Source organism: Polypterus senegalus, chromosome 13, assembly GCF_016835505.1.
Source record: "Polypterus senegalus isolate Bchr_013 chromosome 13, ASM1683550v1, whole genome shotgun sequence".
NCBI classification, from domain to species: domain Eukaryota; kingdom Metazoa; phylum Chordata; class Cladistia; order Polypteriformes; family Polypteridae; genus Polypterus; species Polypterus senegalus.
The window spans coordinates 163,576,347-163,595,233 of record NC_053166.1 but is presented as its reverse complement, the minus strand read 5'-3'; the positions used below and the strand labels follow the sequence as shown (position 1 = coordinate 163,595,233).

Below are 18,887 nucleotides of genomic sequence, written 5' to 3'. Positions count from 1 at the left end.
ACTTGTTCGGTATTTGCTACTTTGATTTGATTTGCTGTCGATGGTCTTTAACGCCCGTAATATAAAAGTATCGTCCTTGTCTTGCGGTTATCCACCCCCGTGTTAGAAAGTCGAGGCACTCCCGATTTGTTTCCAGGTGTGTTTTTTTTTTTGGGATTAATCCTAAGATTTTCCTTCTTTGTCTTCTCTCTTTTACGGTTTTGCTCCGCTGTATTCCGGGCAGCCATTGCCTCTTCCTTAAAGTCGTGCGTTTAGCTCATCATGTCGCTGTCGCACTGTGGTGTCTGCGGCTCGTCCCCTACTTCAGGTGTGTGTCTTCCACTCCCTCAGGTGGCTCTGCGGCGTGGCGCTGCGCTCCCCCCAAAGCCTTTGTCCCCTGCTGTCATATGTGGTGTGCTCGTCCTGCGCCCCGCGCTCGCTGCCTTCGGCTCCAGCAGCCCCTTGTGATCCTCCATTTGCAGAATCCGTCCTTCCCCGGTGTTGACTGTCACTTGATGAGGGGGACTCGAATGCCTACGATAGCCTAAGCGGGACACACCACACCTGAACCTACAGAGCGCGCCTTGCCACTCAAGCCCACCCCGCCCGGTGGCGGACCGAGCGCTCCGATGTGTCCCACTCGAGTGCGCCACCTGCCGGCGCATGGGCTCCCATCACCCCCCCAAGAGGTCCCGCAACGCAATTTAACGGCTGCCGGGTGCTCTTCCGGACAGGGTTAATGTGTAACGACGTCGCCAACAGTCACCGTGCCAGCTGGGCGCGGCGGGGTGCGGGGGGTAAAGAGCAGAGCAGAGCGGAGCGGAGCAGAGCAGAGCAGCCGTCGTGGTCGCACCTTCGCCTCCGCCCGCCGAGCCGATGGAAGCCGTCAGGATGAACTACAGGTCGGCGTGGAGCCCGATCGGCATCGTGCGCTTCTTGGAGATCTTCCTGTCCTGCGTGGCCTTCAGCCTGGTGGCCAGCGCCGGCGCCTACGCGGGCTCCTACGGGGCCTGGTGCATGTTCTCCTGGTGCTTCTGCTTCGCCGTGTCCGTGCTGATCGTGCTGCTCGAGCTCTTCGGGCTGCAGGAGAAGGTCCCGATCTCCTGGGAGGACTTCACCACGGCCTTCGCCATGCTGGCCACCTTGATGCAGCTCACGGCGTCCATCATTTATCCGGTGGAGTTCCTGAACGGCGCGGGCGCCCACTCGTACAAGGCGGCGGCCACCGCCATGTCGTGCCTGTGCTTCGTCGCCTACGCGGTGGAGGTGGGCCTGACCCGGGCCAAGCCGGGCGAGATCAGCGGCTTCCTCACCACCGTGCCGGGCCTGCTCAAAGTTCTCGAGTCCTTCGTGGCCTGCATCATCTTCATCTCCATCAACGACTACGCCCGCAGCCCCGGGACGCAGTGGTGCCTGGCGGTCTACTGCATCTGCTTCATCTTCGCCGTCGTCATCATGCTCTTCACCATCTTCCGCATCATCTCCTACTTCCCCTTCTCCTTCGACAAGGTCCTCATGGGCTACAACGTCTTGGCCATCGCCCTTTACGCGTCCGCCTCCATCATCTGGCCGATCTTCTGCTTCGACAAGGCGCACGGCGGCACCAGCCCTCGCCCGGCCAACTGCGGCAGCGGGTGCCCCTGGGACGGCCAGGTGGTCGTGGCCGTCCTCAGCTTCGTCAACCTGGTGGTGTACGTGGTGGACGCGGTCTACTCCGTCCGCCTGGTCTTCTTCATCGCCCCGGCGTGACGCCCCCTTTTCTGCAGGACCCCCATGGACTCGGGGCTCGGACTCTGCCTTGGCACCTGTCTTACTGATTAATGGCTGCGATGTAAAAACGTCAACCGCGTGGGCGCAATAAAATGTTTGCCAAGCGACCTCGGCTTGAATGGAGTCAGTCAGGTGGGATTGTCGGGCACCTGCCAGGCGCTGGGCCCCCCATTACCTGCTCTGGTCGCGTCACCTACAAAGAATGGGCAGCACTGGCGTGCCATGGGAGAGGCCACCAGCCACACAAGGGCCTTTGTGGGCACATTTACTGTCACCTCTCATGCTGCCTTGTGTACAGGTGTGTATTGGGTTCTGGGGCTCTGACGTTGGTGCCCTGGGCATTGACAAGATTCCAAAGCAGGACCCCATGCCTGGGCATCTAAAACCAGGGACCCTTTGGGGTCTCACCAATATGGTCCTTTCCAGAACCTTCATGCAGATGTGCTTTTGGGACCCCAAACTGGCACCTCGATTTGTGGGGGTTTGGGCACCCTGTCCGTCTGTCTGCCCGTCTGCCCATCTCCCTCTCCTTGTCTTAGAGAACTGCTCATTGTCCTGTGGCGCTCGCAGTCCAAGGGTGACCCGTGGCTTGCAAACCTCTGGAGAACTGAAATGGAGGGTCCAATGGGCAGTGCGAGCCGCCACTGGGCTTCGTTGAATTCATGGCCATGCCTGGCACTAACAGGGTGAGTGAAAGAAATGGGCGACTCTGAGGTCCCTCGTAGCTGATAGGTGACATCTGGAAGGCAGGGCTTCGTGACGTGGCCAAAAAGAGAAAGAAGAAAGTAAAGACAGCAAAAGGCGGGCAGTAATCAGCAGATAAGGGGCTTTAAACCGAGGGCGGTGGCCAATAAACGCAGGAGACTGACTTCCTGTGCCGGTGACACCACAATGACAAATGGCTTAATCCATCTAGATGCCCAGGAGAGGACTGGCATCATACACTGGCCCTGAGCAGCCCATCGGCCGGACTGCCACCATCCCTGTACCCCTGCCAGTGCTCGGTCAGACTGGCATCAAAGCCTGGGCTGTTTCCAGGCCCTTCCATGCAGGTGACTGTCTGCCCCTCACTGTGGGACCTCCACAGCACAGAGAGGACCATTTGACTTATTAGGACTTCATGCCTAAGCACGTTGTCTCTCTCTATCCAGTCTGCTGGCACCACTGCCCGTTTGGGCTGTCCACCGCCGTTATGGCCCTGGCATCACCTCTGGTCACTCTTGGTGTTGGACATCCTTTGTGGGCCTTTTGCTGAACTTTGTGTCAAAATGAAGAACGTGTGACGATGTGTGGCCAGTGGGCTTCAGTCCCAGTTCAGCTTCTGCCCACAGGGGGTGTGTGTGTGGAAGTTGAACATGAAACACTGGAGACCACCGGCTCACTCGGCCCACGCGGCTCACTCCGCTATGGCGTTGTCTCGTCTTAACTCCAAGCCTTCTTGATTTCCTTCACCCTGCATTCTTAAAAATCAGAGCCATGACATGGGTGAGCCAAAAGACCCCTCCACACGAGGGTCCCAGAACGGTCCATTTACTTATTTAGATGTGTGAGTGGCTCGATGCCGACGGTCACATGTTTGTCAAATCCCGGGGGGCTTCTCATTTCTAAATGGGCTCGGGCCACGTTCAGGTCTTCTTCATCTGTTCGGTCCTGCTGGTAGCCCACCATACACTCCCCACGTCATGTGTAGAGACCCCCGTCACAGAATGAAATGGTGCCTTGTCAAGTAAAGGTTCAACAAGGACCTACGGCCAGGTAAAGACCCCCGGAGTGCTTCATTTCTCATTCCCCCCGACTCGAGAGCTCTGCTCCGGTGGTCCGTCGTGGCTCACTAGTTGCGCTGCCCCCTGCTGGACTCCTTCACATTTCTCCTTCTTTAGTCAACTTCTCTCTTCTGTGTTAGGGCGGTGGGCTACCTCAGGGGTCCGTAGGCGCTCTGACGATACGGCGGGGGTCTCGCACGTCCCCCAAACGCCAGAGTACATGAATACAGTCACAGCAGAAGGCACTTTGGAGCCGAAGATGTTCTGTAAATGCAAAATGAAATCATAAAAAGGCAGCGCAGCAACAGCGAAAAAGACCACCAGAGAAACGGCTAGCAGACATGGGGGGCCACAACACCGCAGACCTCTGGTCTTCTCCTTTAATGCGGTCAGCTCGGGGGTCCTGGTGTGTGGGGGCTTCTCAAGACCTCAGACCCTTCACGGTGACGTCCACAGAGAGTAGCAGTCCGACACGAACGGGGCGCGCTGATTGGCTGGACTTGTTCTGCGGTCCGTACGCCCCGTGATAAGTTCGCATCTGCGACAGTCACCGAAGTCCCCTTATCCAGCCGTGACTTTGCCGCTGTGCGTCTGCCGGTGACTTCCTGTCCTGCTTGTCGCCCTCGTGTCCTTTTTATTTGTGTTTTGGGTGTAAAAAGGAGTGATTGGCGCATGCGCACACGGAGCTGACGTTAAAGGACGAAACGAGCAGGAAGGCCAGCAGTGGGCGACAAGATGCGTGCGCTGACCTGACAGCTCAGGCTTCCCGTTGCGTTCGGTGCAGTGCTCTTAATATCGCGGCTTTCCCATTCATCCACCCCGCCATCTCCCAAACGCCTCAACCCGGGCTGCAGAGGGCACAGGCAGAAACCACACCTGGACGGGGTGCCAGCCTTTATTGTTAGGCGATGAGGATGGCACAAGGAAAACGCACCCGTCAAGTGGTCGGCGACAGCTAAATGCCACGGGGGCTCAGGGCCTCGCTGTCAGTCCTTTGTGTCGCGCCCACCGTCGAAGGTGCCCTTAATTCCGTGCCCGGACTCGGTCCTTGTTGTCTATAGCGCCTTTCGCACCGAGTCCAATAGCAATACTGTACCGTCCAAGCCACCCGTGCTCGCTCCTTGCCCTTCAGGGATGAGAGCGCTAGCAAGGGACGCCCGGGGGTCTTCCTCGACAGGTGTGCACATTCCTGAAAGGTGCAGGTGTCTGTGGATTTGATGCGGCATGTGCCGTGGGTGGCCTCGCGGCATTTCCAAAGAAACCGACGTGGTCGCTAAGGTCGAACATGGCACCGTGTTCTGGTAGCACAGCATGCTCGTGTGTCTTTATATGAGGAATCACCGTTCATGTGGGTGGCACGGTGGCACAGAGGTAGCACTGCCGCCTGCAGGGTGTAGCCCATCATCATCATCGTCATCATCATCAGGCAGTCCGATCGAAGAGCGCACCTGCGGCACGAGAGCACAGAGACAACTTGCCAGCCATACGGGCGGCGACCCCTTGAACCACGGGGTCTAGGAATGGTCAGGCAGCAGCACAAGCCATGGCGACGCCTTCCGTGTACCGGGGACCGCCAGTGATGGCGGCAGGTGACCACAAGAGGGCGGTGTGGTGCAGGTTGCCGAGGCCGACCCAAGGCTCCGTTCGGCCGGTGCTCTCGCAATCAGGGACGCTTTTCAGTTGTTAGTGTCCATCTTAAACAGCCCCTGCGCCACTGGCACGATCCGAGGCTCTGAAGTCCCAGCTTCAAATTGCGTTTCTTTCCACAGGTCCCCCCGCGGCCATTGACGAAAGGGAAGAGAGGCCTGACGGCTTTACCAGCGCCTCACCAGCAGAGGGCAGCACATTGACGCGGAGCATACGCATGCGCCCTGGCGTGGCTATAGGTTTACGTTTAGGTAGATTATGCCCCAGGCATGGGCACTCTGTATGTGTGTGGTCTTAATGGATTTTTGGCCCACTGCATTAAGTGTGTGTGAGTGTGCTGTGCCTTGGTGCCCAGTCTAGGGTTGGCGCTAGTCTTGTGAGTCCATTAAAAGGGCCGCTTGACCAGCAGAGGGCAGCACGAGCACACTTGGCACCGCCATCCATTCACTTCCTGAAGCTGTTGTTGCCTCTGCACTGTGACGGGGTGTCAAGGGCAATGCCAGGCTATCCTTAGGGCACCTGCACACACCAGGCTGATCGAGTCTTGGTGGGCACAAAGCGGTGACCAGGTGAGCGATGGAACCAGCCTCCTAGAGCCGTGTGCCCAGAGCCCTCATCATTGTGCCAAGCCAAATAAACATGGACTGGAGCTCGGGGTCCGACGGGCCATACCAGACGTTTGGTCCTCCTGCAGGACGCGGGTTTGTCACCACCATTCCAGTGTCTGACTCAATGCCATGAGACCCCGCGCTGCTCTATTTGTGGGCACTTCCTCTAACGAGCCCTGTGGAGTAACGCTGGAAATTCTTTGCAGGAAGGGATTGTTGAGTAAGAGAAGCCACAAGGGACCAGTCAGCAAGCAATGGCGTCGGCTCAGGATGACAGCCAGCGGCTCGGCGACACCTCACTCTTTCTGATATCGCGCCTTTCAAAGTGAGCACTGGCAGAAAACTTCTGATGGCAAAAGAGAAAATGTGGCATGCAAGATGGCCCAGCAGTAAAGGCAGGAATTTGGGTGGGAGGAACGATGAACGAGTCCCTCCTTTATATAGCGCCTTTCATGGTAGGCCCCAGGAAGAGCCTGCAGCCTCATGGCACTCAGCAGACAGCATTGGAGTGGGCCACAAGGCGGGCATGCTTCATTTGAACCCGGGTCCACAGGATCCCAGTCCACATGCCAGGCTGCTGAGCCATGACATTGCGAATGTCCGCTGGGGTGGCACGCTTGAGGGCGGTCTGTGCCGGTTGGCTCCTCGCTTCACCGCCGAGTTTACCGTAAACAGTCAGGCCGTGTTTACTGAAAACTGGCTGGAATGTGGCAACTAGATGGGGGTGGGGGCACAGCGGTGACAGAGGGCAACCAAGGGCAAAGGTGATCCACATGGGCCAGGGTGCCTACTGCAGACCAGGTCAGGTCAGGTGTGTGGACCCAGGTGACCTTCTGCTGCCCAAAGACATTTGAGCCCACCTGTCAAGTGCAAAGCAGGCCTTAGACGAGACCCTCAGACCCCTGAAGGGGGCTCACGATAAACTGGCCTGTCAGTCACAGCTGCACTGGTGGCCCCTTCCCAGCCCTAACTCTTCTTGGACATTCACATCACGGTGGGACGAGGGCCACAAAAGACAATGGAAGGACAAGAAGATCATGAGGACAAAACCAGGAAAGCTATTTCAGATATCATATAGCGCCTTTCACATGCATTCCTTTGATTTGATATCAGTTGTTAATTGTCTTTATGCATTCCTTTGTCTATGTGATGTAATACGATGCTTGTCGTGGCCATACAGGGTGGTCCTGGTCTAATTCTGCAGATCGTCTGCGTGACTTTGATTTATGGCGGGACGATTCCCGTTCGGCGTGAAGACGATTCTTCATGTCGTCAGTTCGCACTTCTCGAGGGTCTGGGATTTTTCGGGTGGTTTTCTATGTAGTAAACTTAATAAGTTATAGCGTAATTAGATCTGGACCTCCCTATACAGGGTGTAAGTTATATAGCGCCTTTCTTTCCTGTCTGTTATTTAGGCACTTTGTCTGTCTGCTCTCTACACTCCTCTATTACGTAGTGCCTTGAATCTCCATCTCTACTAATTATATAGCGCCTTTACCCCCCTTCTTATCCAGCGCTCTCTTTCAAGCCACACTCTTTACACATGTGATGGTCGCCCCGTAGGCCCTTGGCATGAGCGCTGGTCACAGCTGCCCGCGACTCTTTGAGGCCTCTTTGTGTGCCCTTCCTGTGCCTGCGCTCGGCCTCTCGTCCCCACGTTTGTTGTGTAAACGCGCTCGAGTTGACGTGTTTACAGGGAAACACTCGGGCTGATTACAATCTTCTCCCAGCACTCACCAGTCAGTGGCCCTGGGCAGCCCGCCGGGCACCGCCCACACTCAGAGGTCCTTGAGCGCTTCTCGACAGGCCACTTGTCCTCAGCTTTGGGCTCCTTTGACTTGGAAGGTGGGAGGGCGGCAGCCACAGAAGACCAAGCGGGGGGCAAACTGCGGCAAAGCACTAAAAAGGTGCATAGTGTCACCGCACTGGCGGGCTCATTTCTGCCCCCTGGGCGCACACACAGGCAGTACAGCTGACGCGCTACTGGACACGGCCTTGCCATCAGCAGGCGAGAACCACTTGGGCACAATGGCCTCCTCTCACTTGCTGGCTTGTACACAGCACTCGCTGCAGATAGTGGGCACAGTACCAAGATGGCACACCTCTCTGCCCATCACCATATAAGGGCATGACATGGCGGTCTCCGGGCTTCCTGTGGATGGTCACTTCAGTGCTGATCCAGAATTGATGGCTGCCCTTTCTATGGTGGTCACGGCCAATGCAGACCATTGGATGGCAGGAGGCTAACAGAGGGCATCACACACGACAGGGTGGTCACAATCCCCTCGCTGCTCTTCAGGTAGACTTTGTGCTTTAATTAGAGTCACATGTCAGCCATTCTCTCTTTACAGCACCACAGGGCAAAGTGACACGCGCAGCCGGGCGGCTTTACCATAAACAGCAGCATTTCCTGCTGAGGCTGGCACCAGCTGCCTGCATGATGGCACCCTCCCTCCAATGCCAGATGCTTCTGCCAAGGGTCTGCATGTTCTGCTTGTCCCCTCATATCCCATTGTTTGTGGCTTTTTATGTCCATGTCAGTGTCAGTATCCCGACTTATGGCATGCCAAAGGGAGCTGTGTGCCTGGGCAGCAGTGCCTGCTGACCTCTTGACACAGGGTGGCAGCTCTGACCATGGAGTCCCTTGGCCTGTGACCTCGTCTGATGACACCTGACTGAAGGGGGGCCATGCCAGGCACTGACAATGACGTGCTTGTGGCTCCTTAAAGCCTCCTGCTTCATGGGGGCCTTGATTTGGGTGGCCACATTGCCATTAAAACAAGGTGCCACTCACGTAATATCCAATCTGAGCAGATCAGAGGCGGGCAAAGTGTTATTAATGAAAATTAAAGGCAGTCATCTAAGTGTCCAGTAACAACTGACCACTCAGAGCACCTTCGGCCATCAGCAACGAAGTTGACTCCACAGGACACAAAGACCTTGGGAGTGCCAAGGCGTCTGAATGCTGTGAGTGGGTGGCACACTCTGACAGTTAAGGCTTCCTTTGTGCAAACTGCAGACATGTTCAGGTGACCCTCTGGCACGAAGACCAGTTGTACAGTGACCCACCAGGGCATTCAGGGGTACGCCCACCTCAACTGGCAAGTCCAGCCCTCACTTTGCACGTAGAAGACCTCATACGGCAGCTCTTCTCACCATCCACCAGGTGCCCACCGATAAACGTCACCCCCTAGTCCGGCCAGAGCCAAAGCGGACTCTTGGACCAAATGGCCAAGGGTAAACCTGGCAGGAGCCCAATGCCCGCATCACCTCATCAGCCAAGTACCACGATGCCAAGATGACCAGGTGACACAGTCTCAACTGGGGTCTTTGGACCATTGAAAATGAGTGGCTACAGTGGACTGGAAGACCACCAGAAATGCCCCAGCTGCAGGCAGTGATGGGTGATGTTAAATATGCATTTTGGCTATCGGACATGGCACAGTGAAAGCACAGGGAGGCAGTTGAGCTTTTATAGTGCCTTTCCTGCCCGAGGTCACTTTCCACTGAGTGAGTGAAGAACATGTGAGAGGCGACCCTGGGCTCAGGACGGTCACGTGAATGACCTTGTGCTGGCTGTGTGGCCTGAGCTACAGGGTGACCACCAGCACTGCCCACTGCCCACTGCCCACTGCTAGACATGTGGACACTTCACTTGGCGCGGGATCGCCATTTTTAGCACTGCTTGGGGCTGGCCTGTGGAGCGACTCTGCAGACACCCGGATGACCAGGACCCGCCGGCGTCACTTTTGATCGCATATAGCGCCTTGCACAGTGAACACCACGAAGGGGATACGCGCGCTCCACACTTTCTTAGAGGCACAGACAGACAGACAGACAAACAAACGGGGCGCTTCCGGCTCAAGTCGCGTAGTCACGCGCACGGTCACGCCACCGCCTCTGTCCAGCTGTCCATGCGCGCTTCTAAATAACACGGAAGTCCGGGACCCCCGGAGCCAGCGGGTCAGATGCCACTTGTGCCCATTGCCCAGCACTTGCCAGTTACAGAGCGAGTCGACTGGTTGGCCGCTTAATCCTGAGGGTCGTGCAGTGCGCATTCTATGGGCCCCTTTGCGTTCGAGTCATTGGCGTTTTACGTTTTGTCGCCCCTTTCTGCTACTACAGCCCCACATTCCAGCCGGCGCTCTGCCGCTCATCGCAGCCGCTGATATTTTTAGTGCTCTGCTCCAGCTTTTGGGGGCGGCTAATGGTGGGCGTGCGCATCGACTGCTTGGCACGGATTTTGGGCAGCAGGTAGCGCCAGGTAGCGCATGCTTATGCATTAAACTGCAATGAGATCTGAGAAACATCAAATTGGCGTGGGGGGTGTCTTAACGGGGGCTCCCCGGACAAGCCCTCACGAGTGGCCATCCCTCGGATTGACGCCGCTCTTTTCTTCAATGCGTCAGAGACCCCCCTCCCGCCATGCCAGCCCCCTGATGAGACAATTCCCGAAGGATCTTCTCCTGACAACCCCCTCATGCCCTGCTTGATTAAATGATTAAAGCACTGCGCGCTGTGCCGTCATCTCGCCCCCTACCCCCCAATACGGTGTCGCTAGGTCGGTGGCACACCTTGGTGCTTAGCGCGTGTGAACGTCGCCAGGCTGGGTGGGTTCTGCAGCCCCCCAAAAATTCCTGGACTGGGATCTGGATTAACCCTTTGGTGCTCGCCGTAATAACACCTCAGTCCCCCGCCTGCAGGTCGGGCAGATCCATTGAGCAGTGAGGGGGTGCGCAGCGCAAGTACGAGACGAGAGTGCCGTGTGTGCATAAAGACGAGGCGCAGCTCCGTGACAAGGAGTGATATTTTTATAAGTTCATGACATTGTTTGGTGACAGAGTCGGCTTTCGTTTCCTTACATTATAACACGGCTCTCTTACTCCAGACCGCGCACCCCCACGGTCTGAATGGTACGACCCTTCGATGGCGGGTCAGGTGATATTTTTGGCTCCGCCATTTTGTGCTGCTCCGCCGGTATTTATCCGAGGGCAGAGCGGAAGAGAGGCGACTGCTGTGAAGCCTGCGTTCCGATTTTTTCCACAATCCCCGTGCCCTGAAGTTTTCCTTTATCTTCGGCTTGCGCTCCTTCTCCAACACAGCTGCTGCCATTTAAGTTCCTCGTGTTCGTGTGCTCATTGACTGTAAAGCTTCGAGGATGTCCAGCACGTCCACAGCTCCTCAGTATGCGCCTTTCTTCGCCGTCATGGGCGCCTCTTCAGCGATGGTCTTCAGCGGTAACGACTCTCTCTTTATCATCGCCTTCTGAGGGGCACAGGGCAGAGGTGGGGGGAAATGACAGGGCAGGGTAGGGCTGGCGGTGTCCCCGCACTTGGGCTTGGTGTGCTTTTGTATTTTTGGGAAGACGCTGTGGAGGGCGTGGGGCTGCTGTTTTTCTGTCCTACTTTCACCAGATGCTTCTACTAATGAGCTGTCAGCACGTAGGTGGCGTCCAGTCCGGGCTGTAGCATCGGAGCCCCCGCCACTTGTACCGGCTGGATCGTGCAGGGGGTGACAGGGTCGTGACAAATGGTCACACTGTGCCGCCGCGGGCCGTCGATCCTCCTTGGCAGACAGTTGATGGCCACCTTGACTGGGCTGGCCATTAAATGTCCATTGAGAGCGAGCCCTTGTGTGTATGGCGGCTTTGAACGTGTTTGCGTGTGGCCGGGCTGAGGGAGCAGGCGGTCACCGTTACGGTGTATCTTTTCTTTTCTTTTTTTTTTTTTTGTACCCCTTTACGTGGCCACCGCGGCCGTAAATACGCGAGCAGCGCTGCGCATCTGTCCGCAGACGCCTTCAAGCCGAAGCCCGAGCGAGCCTTCTGTCATCGCTTCTCCGAGAACGGGGAGCCCCGTCCTGCGTGCTAATTGGGTGGGACATGAGGAACGTCACGGCCCGGGGCGTGGCCTCGGCCAGTCATATGACTGCAGGGTAATGACAGCAGACTCAGCAAGCGAGACAATGGGAGCCATTTTCGTTTGGAGCTTTTCTGCGGTGATCGAGTCGCCTGTTTTTTTTTTAGCAAAATGTCGCCCGTCCCCAAGCCCGGTGGCGTGGCGTGGCACGGGCCGGGAGGATGTTGGTCTTCAGCTCCTTCCCAGAGCCTGATTACTCGAGTGTTCGGGTTGCGGGCCGCGATCGCCTCGTTTTTAATTACACCCCACGTCCCTTAAATGCCGTAGTGCCCGGTGCCCGTTCTGGGCTGGCCGAGTTCTCCTCCATGCTGCGGGTTTGGGTTCTGCCGGACACTGGTGCGCATGGCAAGGTCACTTAGGGTCGTTTTCATCCCATCACCCCCCCAGGTGTCCCTTAGCGCATAATGTACCCGCATTCCAAGTTGGAAATTTTGTGAGGAATTCCTCTTGGGCGGCGACCTGCTCGTGGGGTTGGCAGGCCTGCCAGTGCCCACAGTCCGAGATCCTTCAGGAAGACGCGTGGGCGGTGAGGAGGTCCAAGATGTCCTTGAAGAGCCCTGGCGGTTTTAAAGTGCAATGTGGGCTCCTCACTGACGGTGGGCTTCTCCCGAGCGGGACCCCCAGTCACACTGCAGCTCTTGAACTGACCCCGTCTGGGCCTCCATTGCTGATCGCCGTGTTCTTCTCCTACTGACCAGCTAATGGCTCACTTGGCCCTGCCACTGCGGAACTGGCATCGTGAGGGTCCTGTTCTGCTGTGTTGAGTCGGGTGGGCTAATTGGTACGGAGAGTGAGATGTGCTGATTCTTAACAGTTGTGCCCGCTGGGCACATGAATGAGCCGCATGGCCACACACCATCCTGCATGTCATTGCTGGGCATCCTTCAGTCCATTGGCACTCGCGCTTCCTCCTTACTGTGCAGCTTTTGCCGCTTCACCTTGCCGCTCATATTCTCGGGGTGCCCAGTCGTTCCTCTTTTGGCACTACTGGCACTTCTGCTTTTTTTGTTTCACTCTGCCTGACAACACCAAGTGAGGATTCTTTGGGTTTGGCGTTTGCTTTGTTTCAGTGCATTGACGTAGTGGGCACCCACACTGGCACACCTGGCATGGCAGCTAGTCATTGAGGGGGAGGTGATGTGTTGAAGCACAGATTTTGATGATGTGCCATCTGCTCCCTTCTGCCAAGTAGGTTTTGTCTTTGGTGATGGGTGTGCTAGAGCTGGTGCCCGTTCAGGGCTGTCATGTGATCTGCTCCACTGTGGCTCCAAGAGGGGGCCGGACTGGACTGGACTGGACTGGTCTGGTCTGCTGCTCCCTTAGGCCGGCCAGGACTGGCACTGGCAGCTTTTGGCTACAAGCTGTGAGATGTTTGAAGATGACATCCTGGCCCGTAGGCTCAGTGAGTGGTGGGTGCTGCCATCTTTGTGCCATTTTAATGTTTTAATTGGATGAACCAAATGTCCTGCACCTGCTGCTCCATTGGCCACAAACTCCTCTCTGATTTCTGGGCTCTACTGGCTCAGCTCCTGCTGTTACACGAGGTGCCATGGGCATGCCTGGCACCTCTTTCAGAAGCCTCCAATGACCTCACAGCCTGATGTACCCCATTTGTGTGCCAGTTGTGTCCTTCACCTGAGCTCCACTGGTTTTTGTGGTTGTGGTGACCCATCTAGGGGTTAAAGTGCATGTCTGAGGTGACTCGGGGACCCTGCCCGTGGACTTCATGGCACAGTGAGAGTCTGGATGTTTGTGCCATCTGGCACATGAGCTGCTCCATCTGAGTAAATTGGCAAGCATGGCACCCACTCTGTAGTCCTGCACAAATGTCTTTGGAGTGCCATAGGTGTGTCACTTAAGTAGCCACCGCTGCCAGCCTATTTGGTGGACAAATGCCCGATGTGTGGAAAGCAAATGTACTTTGTAAGGAATGAGCGAGGGCATCGACATTTGGAAAAGGAGATCCTTGGCATCACCTCCTCGTGACTGACCCTCTTGCGCCATTTTGGCTTATGTTGCCACACGTCCTTTTCTAGAGAGCGCTGGTGCCCATCTGTCTCCTCAGCGTTGCCAAACGGCTTGAAGTTGCTAAATTTGACTTCCTTGAAAGCATAAAGTAAAAGTGAGAAGTCGCTGTGACGTTTAAAGTCACCTCCGGGACTCGCAGTGCCAGTTTGCTCTGATGACAGACTGGCGCCCCAAAGCTGCCATGTGACCTCCATGTTGTAAGCGCCTCTGCCAAGACTGGTGGGCAGAGTGGCATTTGACATGGGCAGTGGATGGGTGACTTTGAGGGACTGAGCATTGAATTTGAACTGGAGACCTTAGATGAACGAGCACAGTGCCCATGTGCCCGATGCAGAGTTACCATGAACTGAGCTTGCCAGGCCATGCCCACTCTCCCAAGGCACAGGACACACATACGACTGAGCATGCCAGGTCACCTCCATTGTAAAGTCTTTGTACCCTAACCCACTACAGTGCCCAGTTGTGGCCATGACGCAGGCACCTGGCACGAGCCTCTTTGGCGCTGCTCATTGACCGCCATGTCCGATGCAGTGTGCCACCATTGGCCGCTGTATGGTGGAAGTGGCCGTGACACTTGAGGCCACAGGTGGCGGACGGCCTTGTTGTTTGTGTTGCCACCGTGACGGCCATTTGATGGGCTTGGCAGTGGCGTGGCAGTGGTGTCAGCTGTTCACCTCCCCTGGCAGGCTGCTGGCCACCGCCTCATTTAATGGGAGCGGCCATTGGTGGGCTGAGGGGCTTTCGTGTGGTCGGGCATCTGTGTCCCCCCACCCCAAGCTCACGGACTGTCACAGACTGCTTGGGCACACGCTGGCCATTTCAAGCGTTTGTCGCTGCTTTTTAATTGTCAGGCCTTTACGTGGAGCCTCGATGGCACAGCGGGTCTCTGCACATTGCCCGTTTGGGTCCACGGTTCAAAGAGATGCTGCCCTGTGTGCCCGACAGACTAGTGCCAGTGGTGTGGTGCCAACAAAGTGTTAAGACGCCAGGCCAAGTGGACACAAGCTGCCCTGGCTAAAGGACTGTGGGATGGCAGAGACCCTTTTTACGCTAAGGCCTTTTGCCTGCGGTCAGCTGCCAGTCTGTCCTTGTGCCAGCCCCCATGTTTTATGCAGTATGAAACTTGGCACCCAGTGCCAGTCTAGAATGTGTTGTAGGCTTTGCCCCGTCTGCCACTCCTTTGTGATGTGGAAGTTAAGACAAAGATGGCGAGTTAATCCGCTGTGTTGCACTTCCTGACAGGCTGGCATGGCATTCCGGTGTGCCATCTGTATCCCAGCTCTGTGAGAGGGCCATGAAGCGCATGTGGTTCAGCAGTTGGCACAGTGCAGGTGGACTTGGGTGAAGGGGACAGGCTGGCTGCACAAGTCTGGTTTTTGGCAGAGTTCAGTGGAGTGGCACCTTGGTTGGCTCAACTCTGAGACCCTCTCGGTGTCCCTGCAGCTGGCATGTCCTCGCAGACAGGCAGTGGGGTCTCCTGCTGACTCTGAATTGGCTGGTGGGACCCCACATTGTCCAGGGTGTGCCCCTTAAGCGTGCAGCTGCCGGAAAGGTTACCAGCCCGTGTGACCCCAGGGTGTGTCGGCTGAAGTGGGCACTGAAGGGTGGGCACTGAGCTGGCTCACTGGAGGCCATCTTTGGATTCTTCACAGTTAACCGCCTTCTCTTCACTTTCTCTCCGCAGCCTTGGGAGCCGCCTACGGTACGGCGAAGAGTGGCACAGGAATTGCAGCCATGTCGGTCATGAGGCCAGAGCTCATCATGAAGTCCATCATCCCCGTGGTCATGGCGGGTATCATCGCCATCTATGGCCTGGTGGTGGCCGTGCTAATCGCCAACAATCTCGTAGACGGCATGACATTATTCAAGTGAGTATTGGGAGCCCACGAGTATAATGTGGAGGCGGTGAGCCTGGCGCTGGTCAGCCACTCACGAGTGCCCTGTGCAGTGTCAGTGTTGGGCAGGACCCTGGCACCCAGTCCTCACAAAAGTTGGCCGAGTTTTCTGCCTTTCGACTCGTTGGCCTGGGGGCCGTGACGGTGACACTCCTTATTCGATGCCATCTTGGCCACTTTTGTTGTGTGCCTGACGTGTCTGTGCCATTCACGGTGTACCCACACTGCTGCCCTTCCTGTCTGTTGAGCTTGTGTTTCCTCGACTCCCCCACCTGGCGGTAGCCACCGTCACGCATCACAGGGTCTGGCGGTCTCACAAATTTGTTACCCACCAGTGAGAGGGCGACCCCCACTATCCTCCCAGGCTGCTGGTATCCCCTCATGTCTGTGCCCATCCTGGGTGACGATGCTGCTGGTAGGTGGGCCCCTGTTCAGGTGACTGCTAGTGTCTGTCTTGCTGTACCATACGGATTGGTTTTGTACCCTTTAAGAGTCGCCCACCTGCCTCCTTTTCTCTTCTGGCGTTGAAGGCTCGGCTGCTTTTGTTCCTTTTGCTTTGCCAGTTAAAGTGCAGGGAGGTGAGGGGACTCGCTCGGGTCACATGGTGTCAGCGGTGGGATTTGCACTATGCCACCTGCCTGCCTCATAGGCCTGCCAGGCTCCAGTTGCTTGTCACAAAGCGCGTCTGTGAGGAGACCCTGGTGCTGCTCGCTCAAGTCGCCCTCTACATGCCCCCCATGTCCAGCTCTTGTGGGGTCTCCCTGCTGGGTTTCCTCCCTTGAAGCGTTTCCCGACTTTCCTGGCTAACCTGAGTGTTTGACGCTGTAGGGTGAGGGTGGTGGTGGTGCGACCTACAAAGGGCACCGTGTGCTTCAGGTGTTTGCAGCCCAACAAGCTGCCACACAGACCCTTCAGTCAGCTTTAAAGATGACGGTGTGTGACACGGGGGAGCAGGACGTCACTGTAGTGTGACACAGTGGGGGGGTTGCACGAGCAGGACGTCACTGTAGTGTGACACAGCGGGGCGCACGAGCAGGACGTCACTGTAGTGTGACACAGCGGGGGCACGAGCAGGACGTCACTGTAGTGTGACACAGGACAGTCACTCCAGTGAGTTTAGTTCCCCAAGGTGCCCAGCAGACGATCACCGTAAAGGAGGCCGAATCTAATGGCGTGGGCACATAGCAGACCACCACGTTAACAGAAAGGTGGAGTCCAAGACAAATAACGGACATGGCAGCACGGGGGTGGAGTTGGGTGACATGAGGGCTTCACACAACAGGCGGGTCCTCCTCTGCATTTGACTGATAAGCCGACTGAACCACAAAGGGGCATCCCATAGAAAAGACGTGGGGGGCGAACGTCGGAGAGGAACAGGCCCGCTCTGCGTATTGTGTGGATGCCCGCCATCTCATTGTATGCTGCGGGTTAGGGTAGAACAACCCAACTGTCATGGACCCTGCTGCTGCCAGGATGTGTCATTGGCTCATCCTGCTGTGTGATAGCATACAAATGAGCCATGCCAGTCATTTGAACTGAATGCAGGTGGCACCCTTCACCCTCTCGCCACACGAGGTCGAGTCTGCCTTGTGTGTGCCGTGTCTCGGCCCACTAGTGACTGTTTATGTGTTTATGTATGGCGTCTGACGGGCACACGGGGCAGTGCTACGTCTGTAAAGCCAGGCTTGATGGCGAGAGTGGGCCGCACTCCTAGACTGGGGGGCGATGAGCGTCTGTAGGAGTCAAATGGTTCCAAAGGCCCCTTGGTGTGGAGCAGCCCGCTGTGACTTTGCTCAGTCGGAGCCATCGCCTGCAGGACATGGCAGGGCATGGCATGGCGCTATATCACCAAGCGACGAGGTGTGACAGTTTAGAAGCCCACCCTGTTTCTGCTCTCCTAACCTTCTCCTCTCTCGTTCTTCTCGCAGGAGTTTCCTGTACCTGGGGGCTGGCCTGAGCGTCGGGCTCAGTGGGCTCGCAGCTGGGTTTGCCATCGGCATCGTTGGAGACGCGGGGGTCCGAGGGACGGCGCAGCAGCCCCGATTATTTGTGGGCATGATCCTCATCCTCATCTTCGCTGAAGTATTGGGTCTCTATGGCCTCATTGTTGCCCTCATCCTCTCCACCAAGTAAACTTCCTCCATTTTTCTGCTCTACTGGGAAAACAAAAACCAAACCATCAGTCCATAAATCTTCTGGTCATCGTCATCGTCGTCTTCTTCTTCTTCTCTCCACCACCACCACGTGTACAGTCGTCAGTTTGGTAGTCGATGAGCGTTAGTGCTTTGTCTGTCCTGTGTGTGTTAGATAGTGGATTATTTTATTTGGTTTTTCTTTTTTTAATATAAATGCAGGTTAATCAAAGTCAGGCTTCTTATTCTTTCTTTTTTTCTTTCTTTTTTTCTTTCTTTTTGTTGTCGTTTTCCATTCTGTTTTGGAGATGAACTGACTGTGGCTAACCTGACCAGACAGGGAGCGTCTCGATGTCCGTGTGGACGTCCGTGTTGATGTTGAGGAAGCGTCGATAGCAGCGTGGAAGTGAATTGCCTTTCCACTTATTTATAAAGATTTGAAATGTTAATGCAGTTCTGTAAATGGAGCCCCTGATGTGTATAATAATTAATTAATTAATAAATAAATATCTCTGTGTGTGTGTGTGTGTAGGTCAGTCAGTCGGTCAGTCAGTCAGTCGGTCAGTAGAGTGTTGCACTGTGGGTGATTTGTGACAAGTGCTTGGGAGTCCTCTGGCTGTAACGCGCTGCCCGTGTGCCCGTCTCCGAGGGCCACTTGTGTGTCACTTGATGCTGACGTTCGCCACGCGTGTTCCTGTAGTTTTTTGCTGTATGACAATATTTGCATTTGCAAGATGTGCTCCCACTGTCGGGTTTCACAAATCTTAATATTTTCAAATAAACTTCCTCAACTTCACTCTGTGTGGCCTTCTTATTAAAAGTGAAATCGGAGCGAGAGGTGACGGCGGTAGGACCGTCCTGTCCATGTCACCCGCGACCCACCATACTTCCTTGCCGTTGCTCATCTGTTGGGGTCTCGGTGCCCCAGCACAATTTTTATGTTTTTTTTTTTTGTTTAAATGTGTTGTTGATAAGCAAATCATTTTCATGAGACCACCAACTTCCTCCATGTCAGCCTGTCAAGTGTTGATTTGTAAGACCCTCGAGCAGTGAACATGGGGGGCTGTGCTGGACTTGAGGGTCTTTCCAGATGTGCTAAAGACCCCTGGACCTCTTGAGCCCCAACCCGAAGGCTGACACCAAATAC

The 18,887-nt window shown here is 55.8% G+C and overlaps 2 protein-coding genes across 2 annotated transcripts; both read left to right on the top strand.

Moving 5' to 3' along the window:
• The first annotated feature begins 750 nt into the window (after window positions 1–750).
• On the top strand, window positions 751–1,991 carry LOC120542421 (myeloid-associated differentiation marker homolog). The gene has a single exon (XM_039774899.1). It carries the CDS (start codon window positions 856–858, stop codon window positions 1,726–1,728), a length of 873 nt encoding a protein of 290 aa, XP_039630833.1. The 5' UTR covers window positions 751–855; the 3' UTR covers window positions 1,729–1,991.
• An 8,741-nt stretch (window positions 1,992–10,732) lies between these two features.
• On the top strand, window positions 10,733–18,536 carry LOC120542562 (V-type proton ATPase 16 kDa proteolipid subunit). Its single transcript, XM_039775096.1, has 3 exons — window positions 10,733–11,004; window positions 15,398–15,581; window positions 17,537–18,536. Exons 1-3 carry the CDS (start codon window positions 10,926–10,928, stop codon window positions 17,739–17,741), a joined length of 468 nt encoding a protein of 155 aa, XP_039631030.1. The 5' UTR covers window positions 10,733–10,925; the 3' UTR covers window positions 17,742–18,536.
• Window positions 18,537–18,887: the final 351 nt, after the last annotated feature.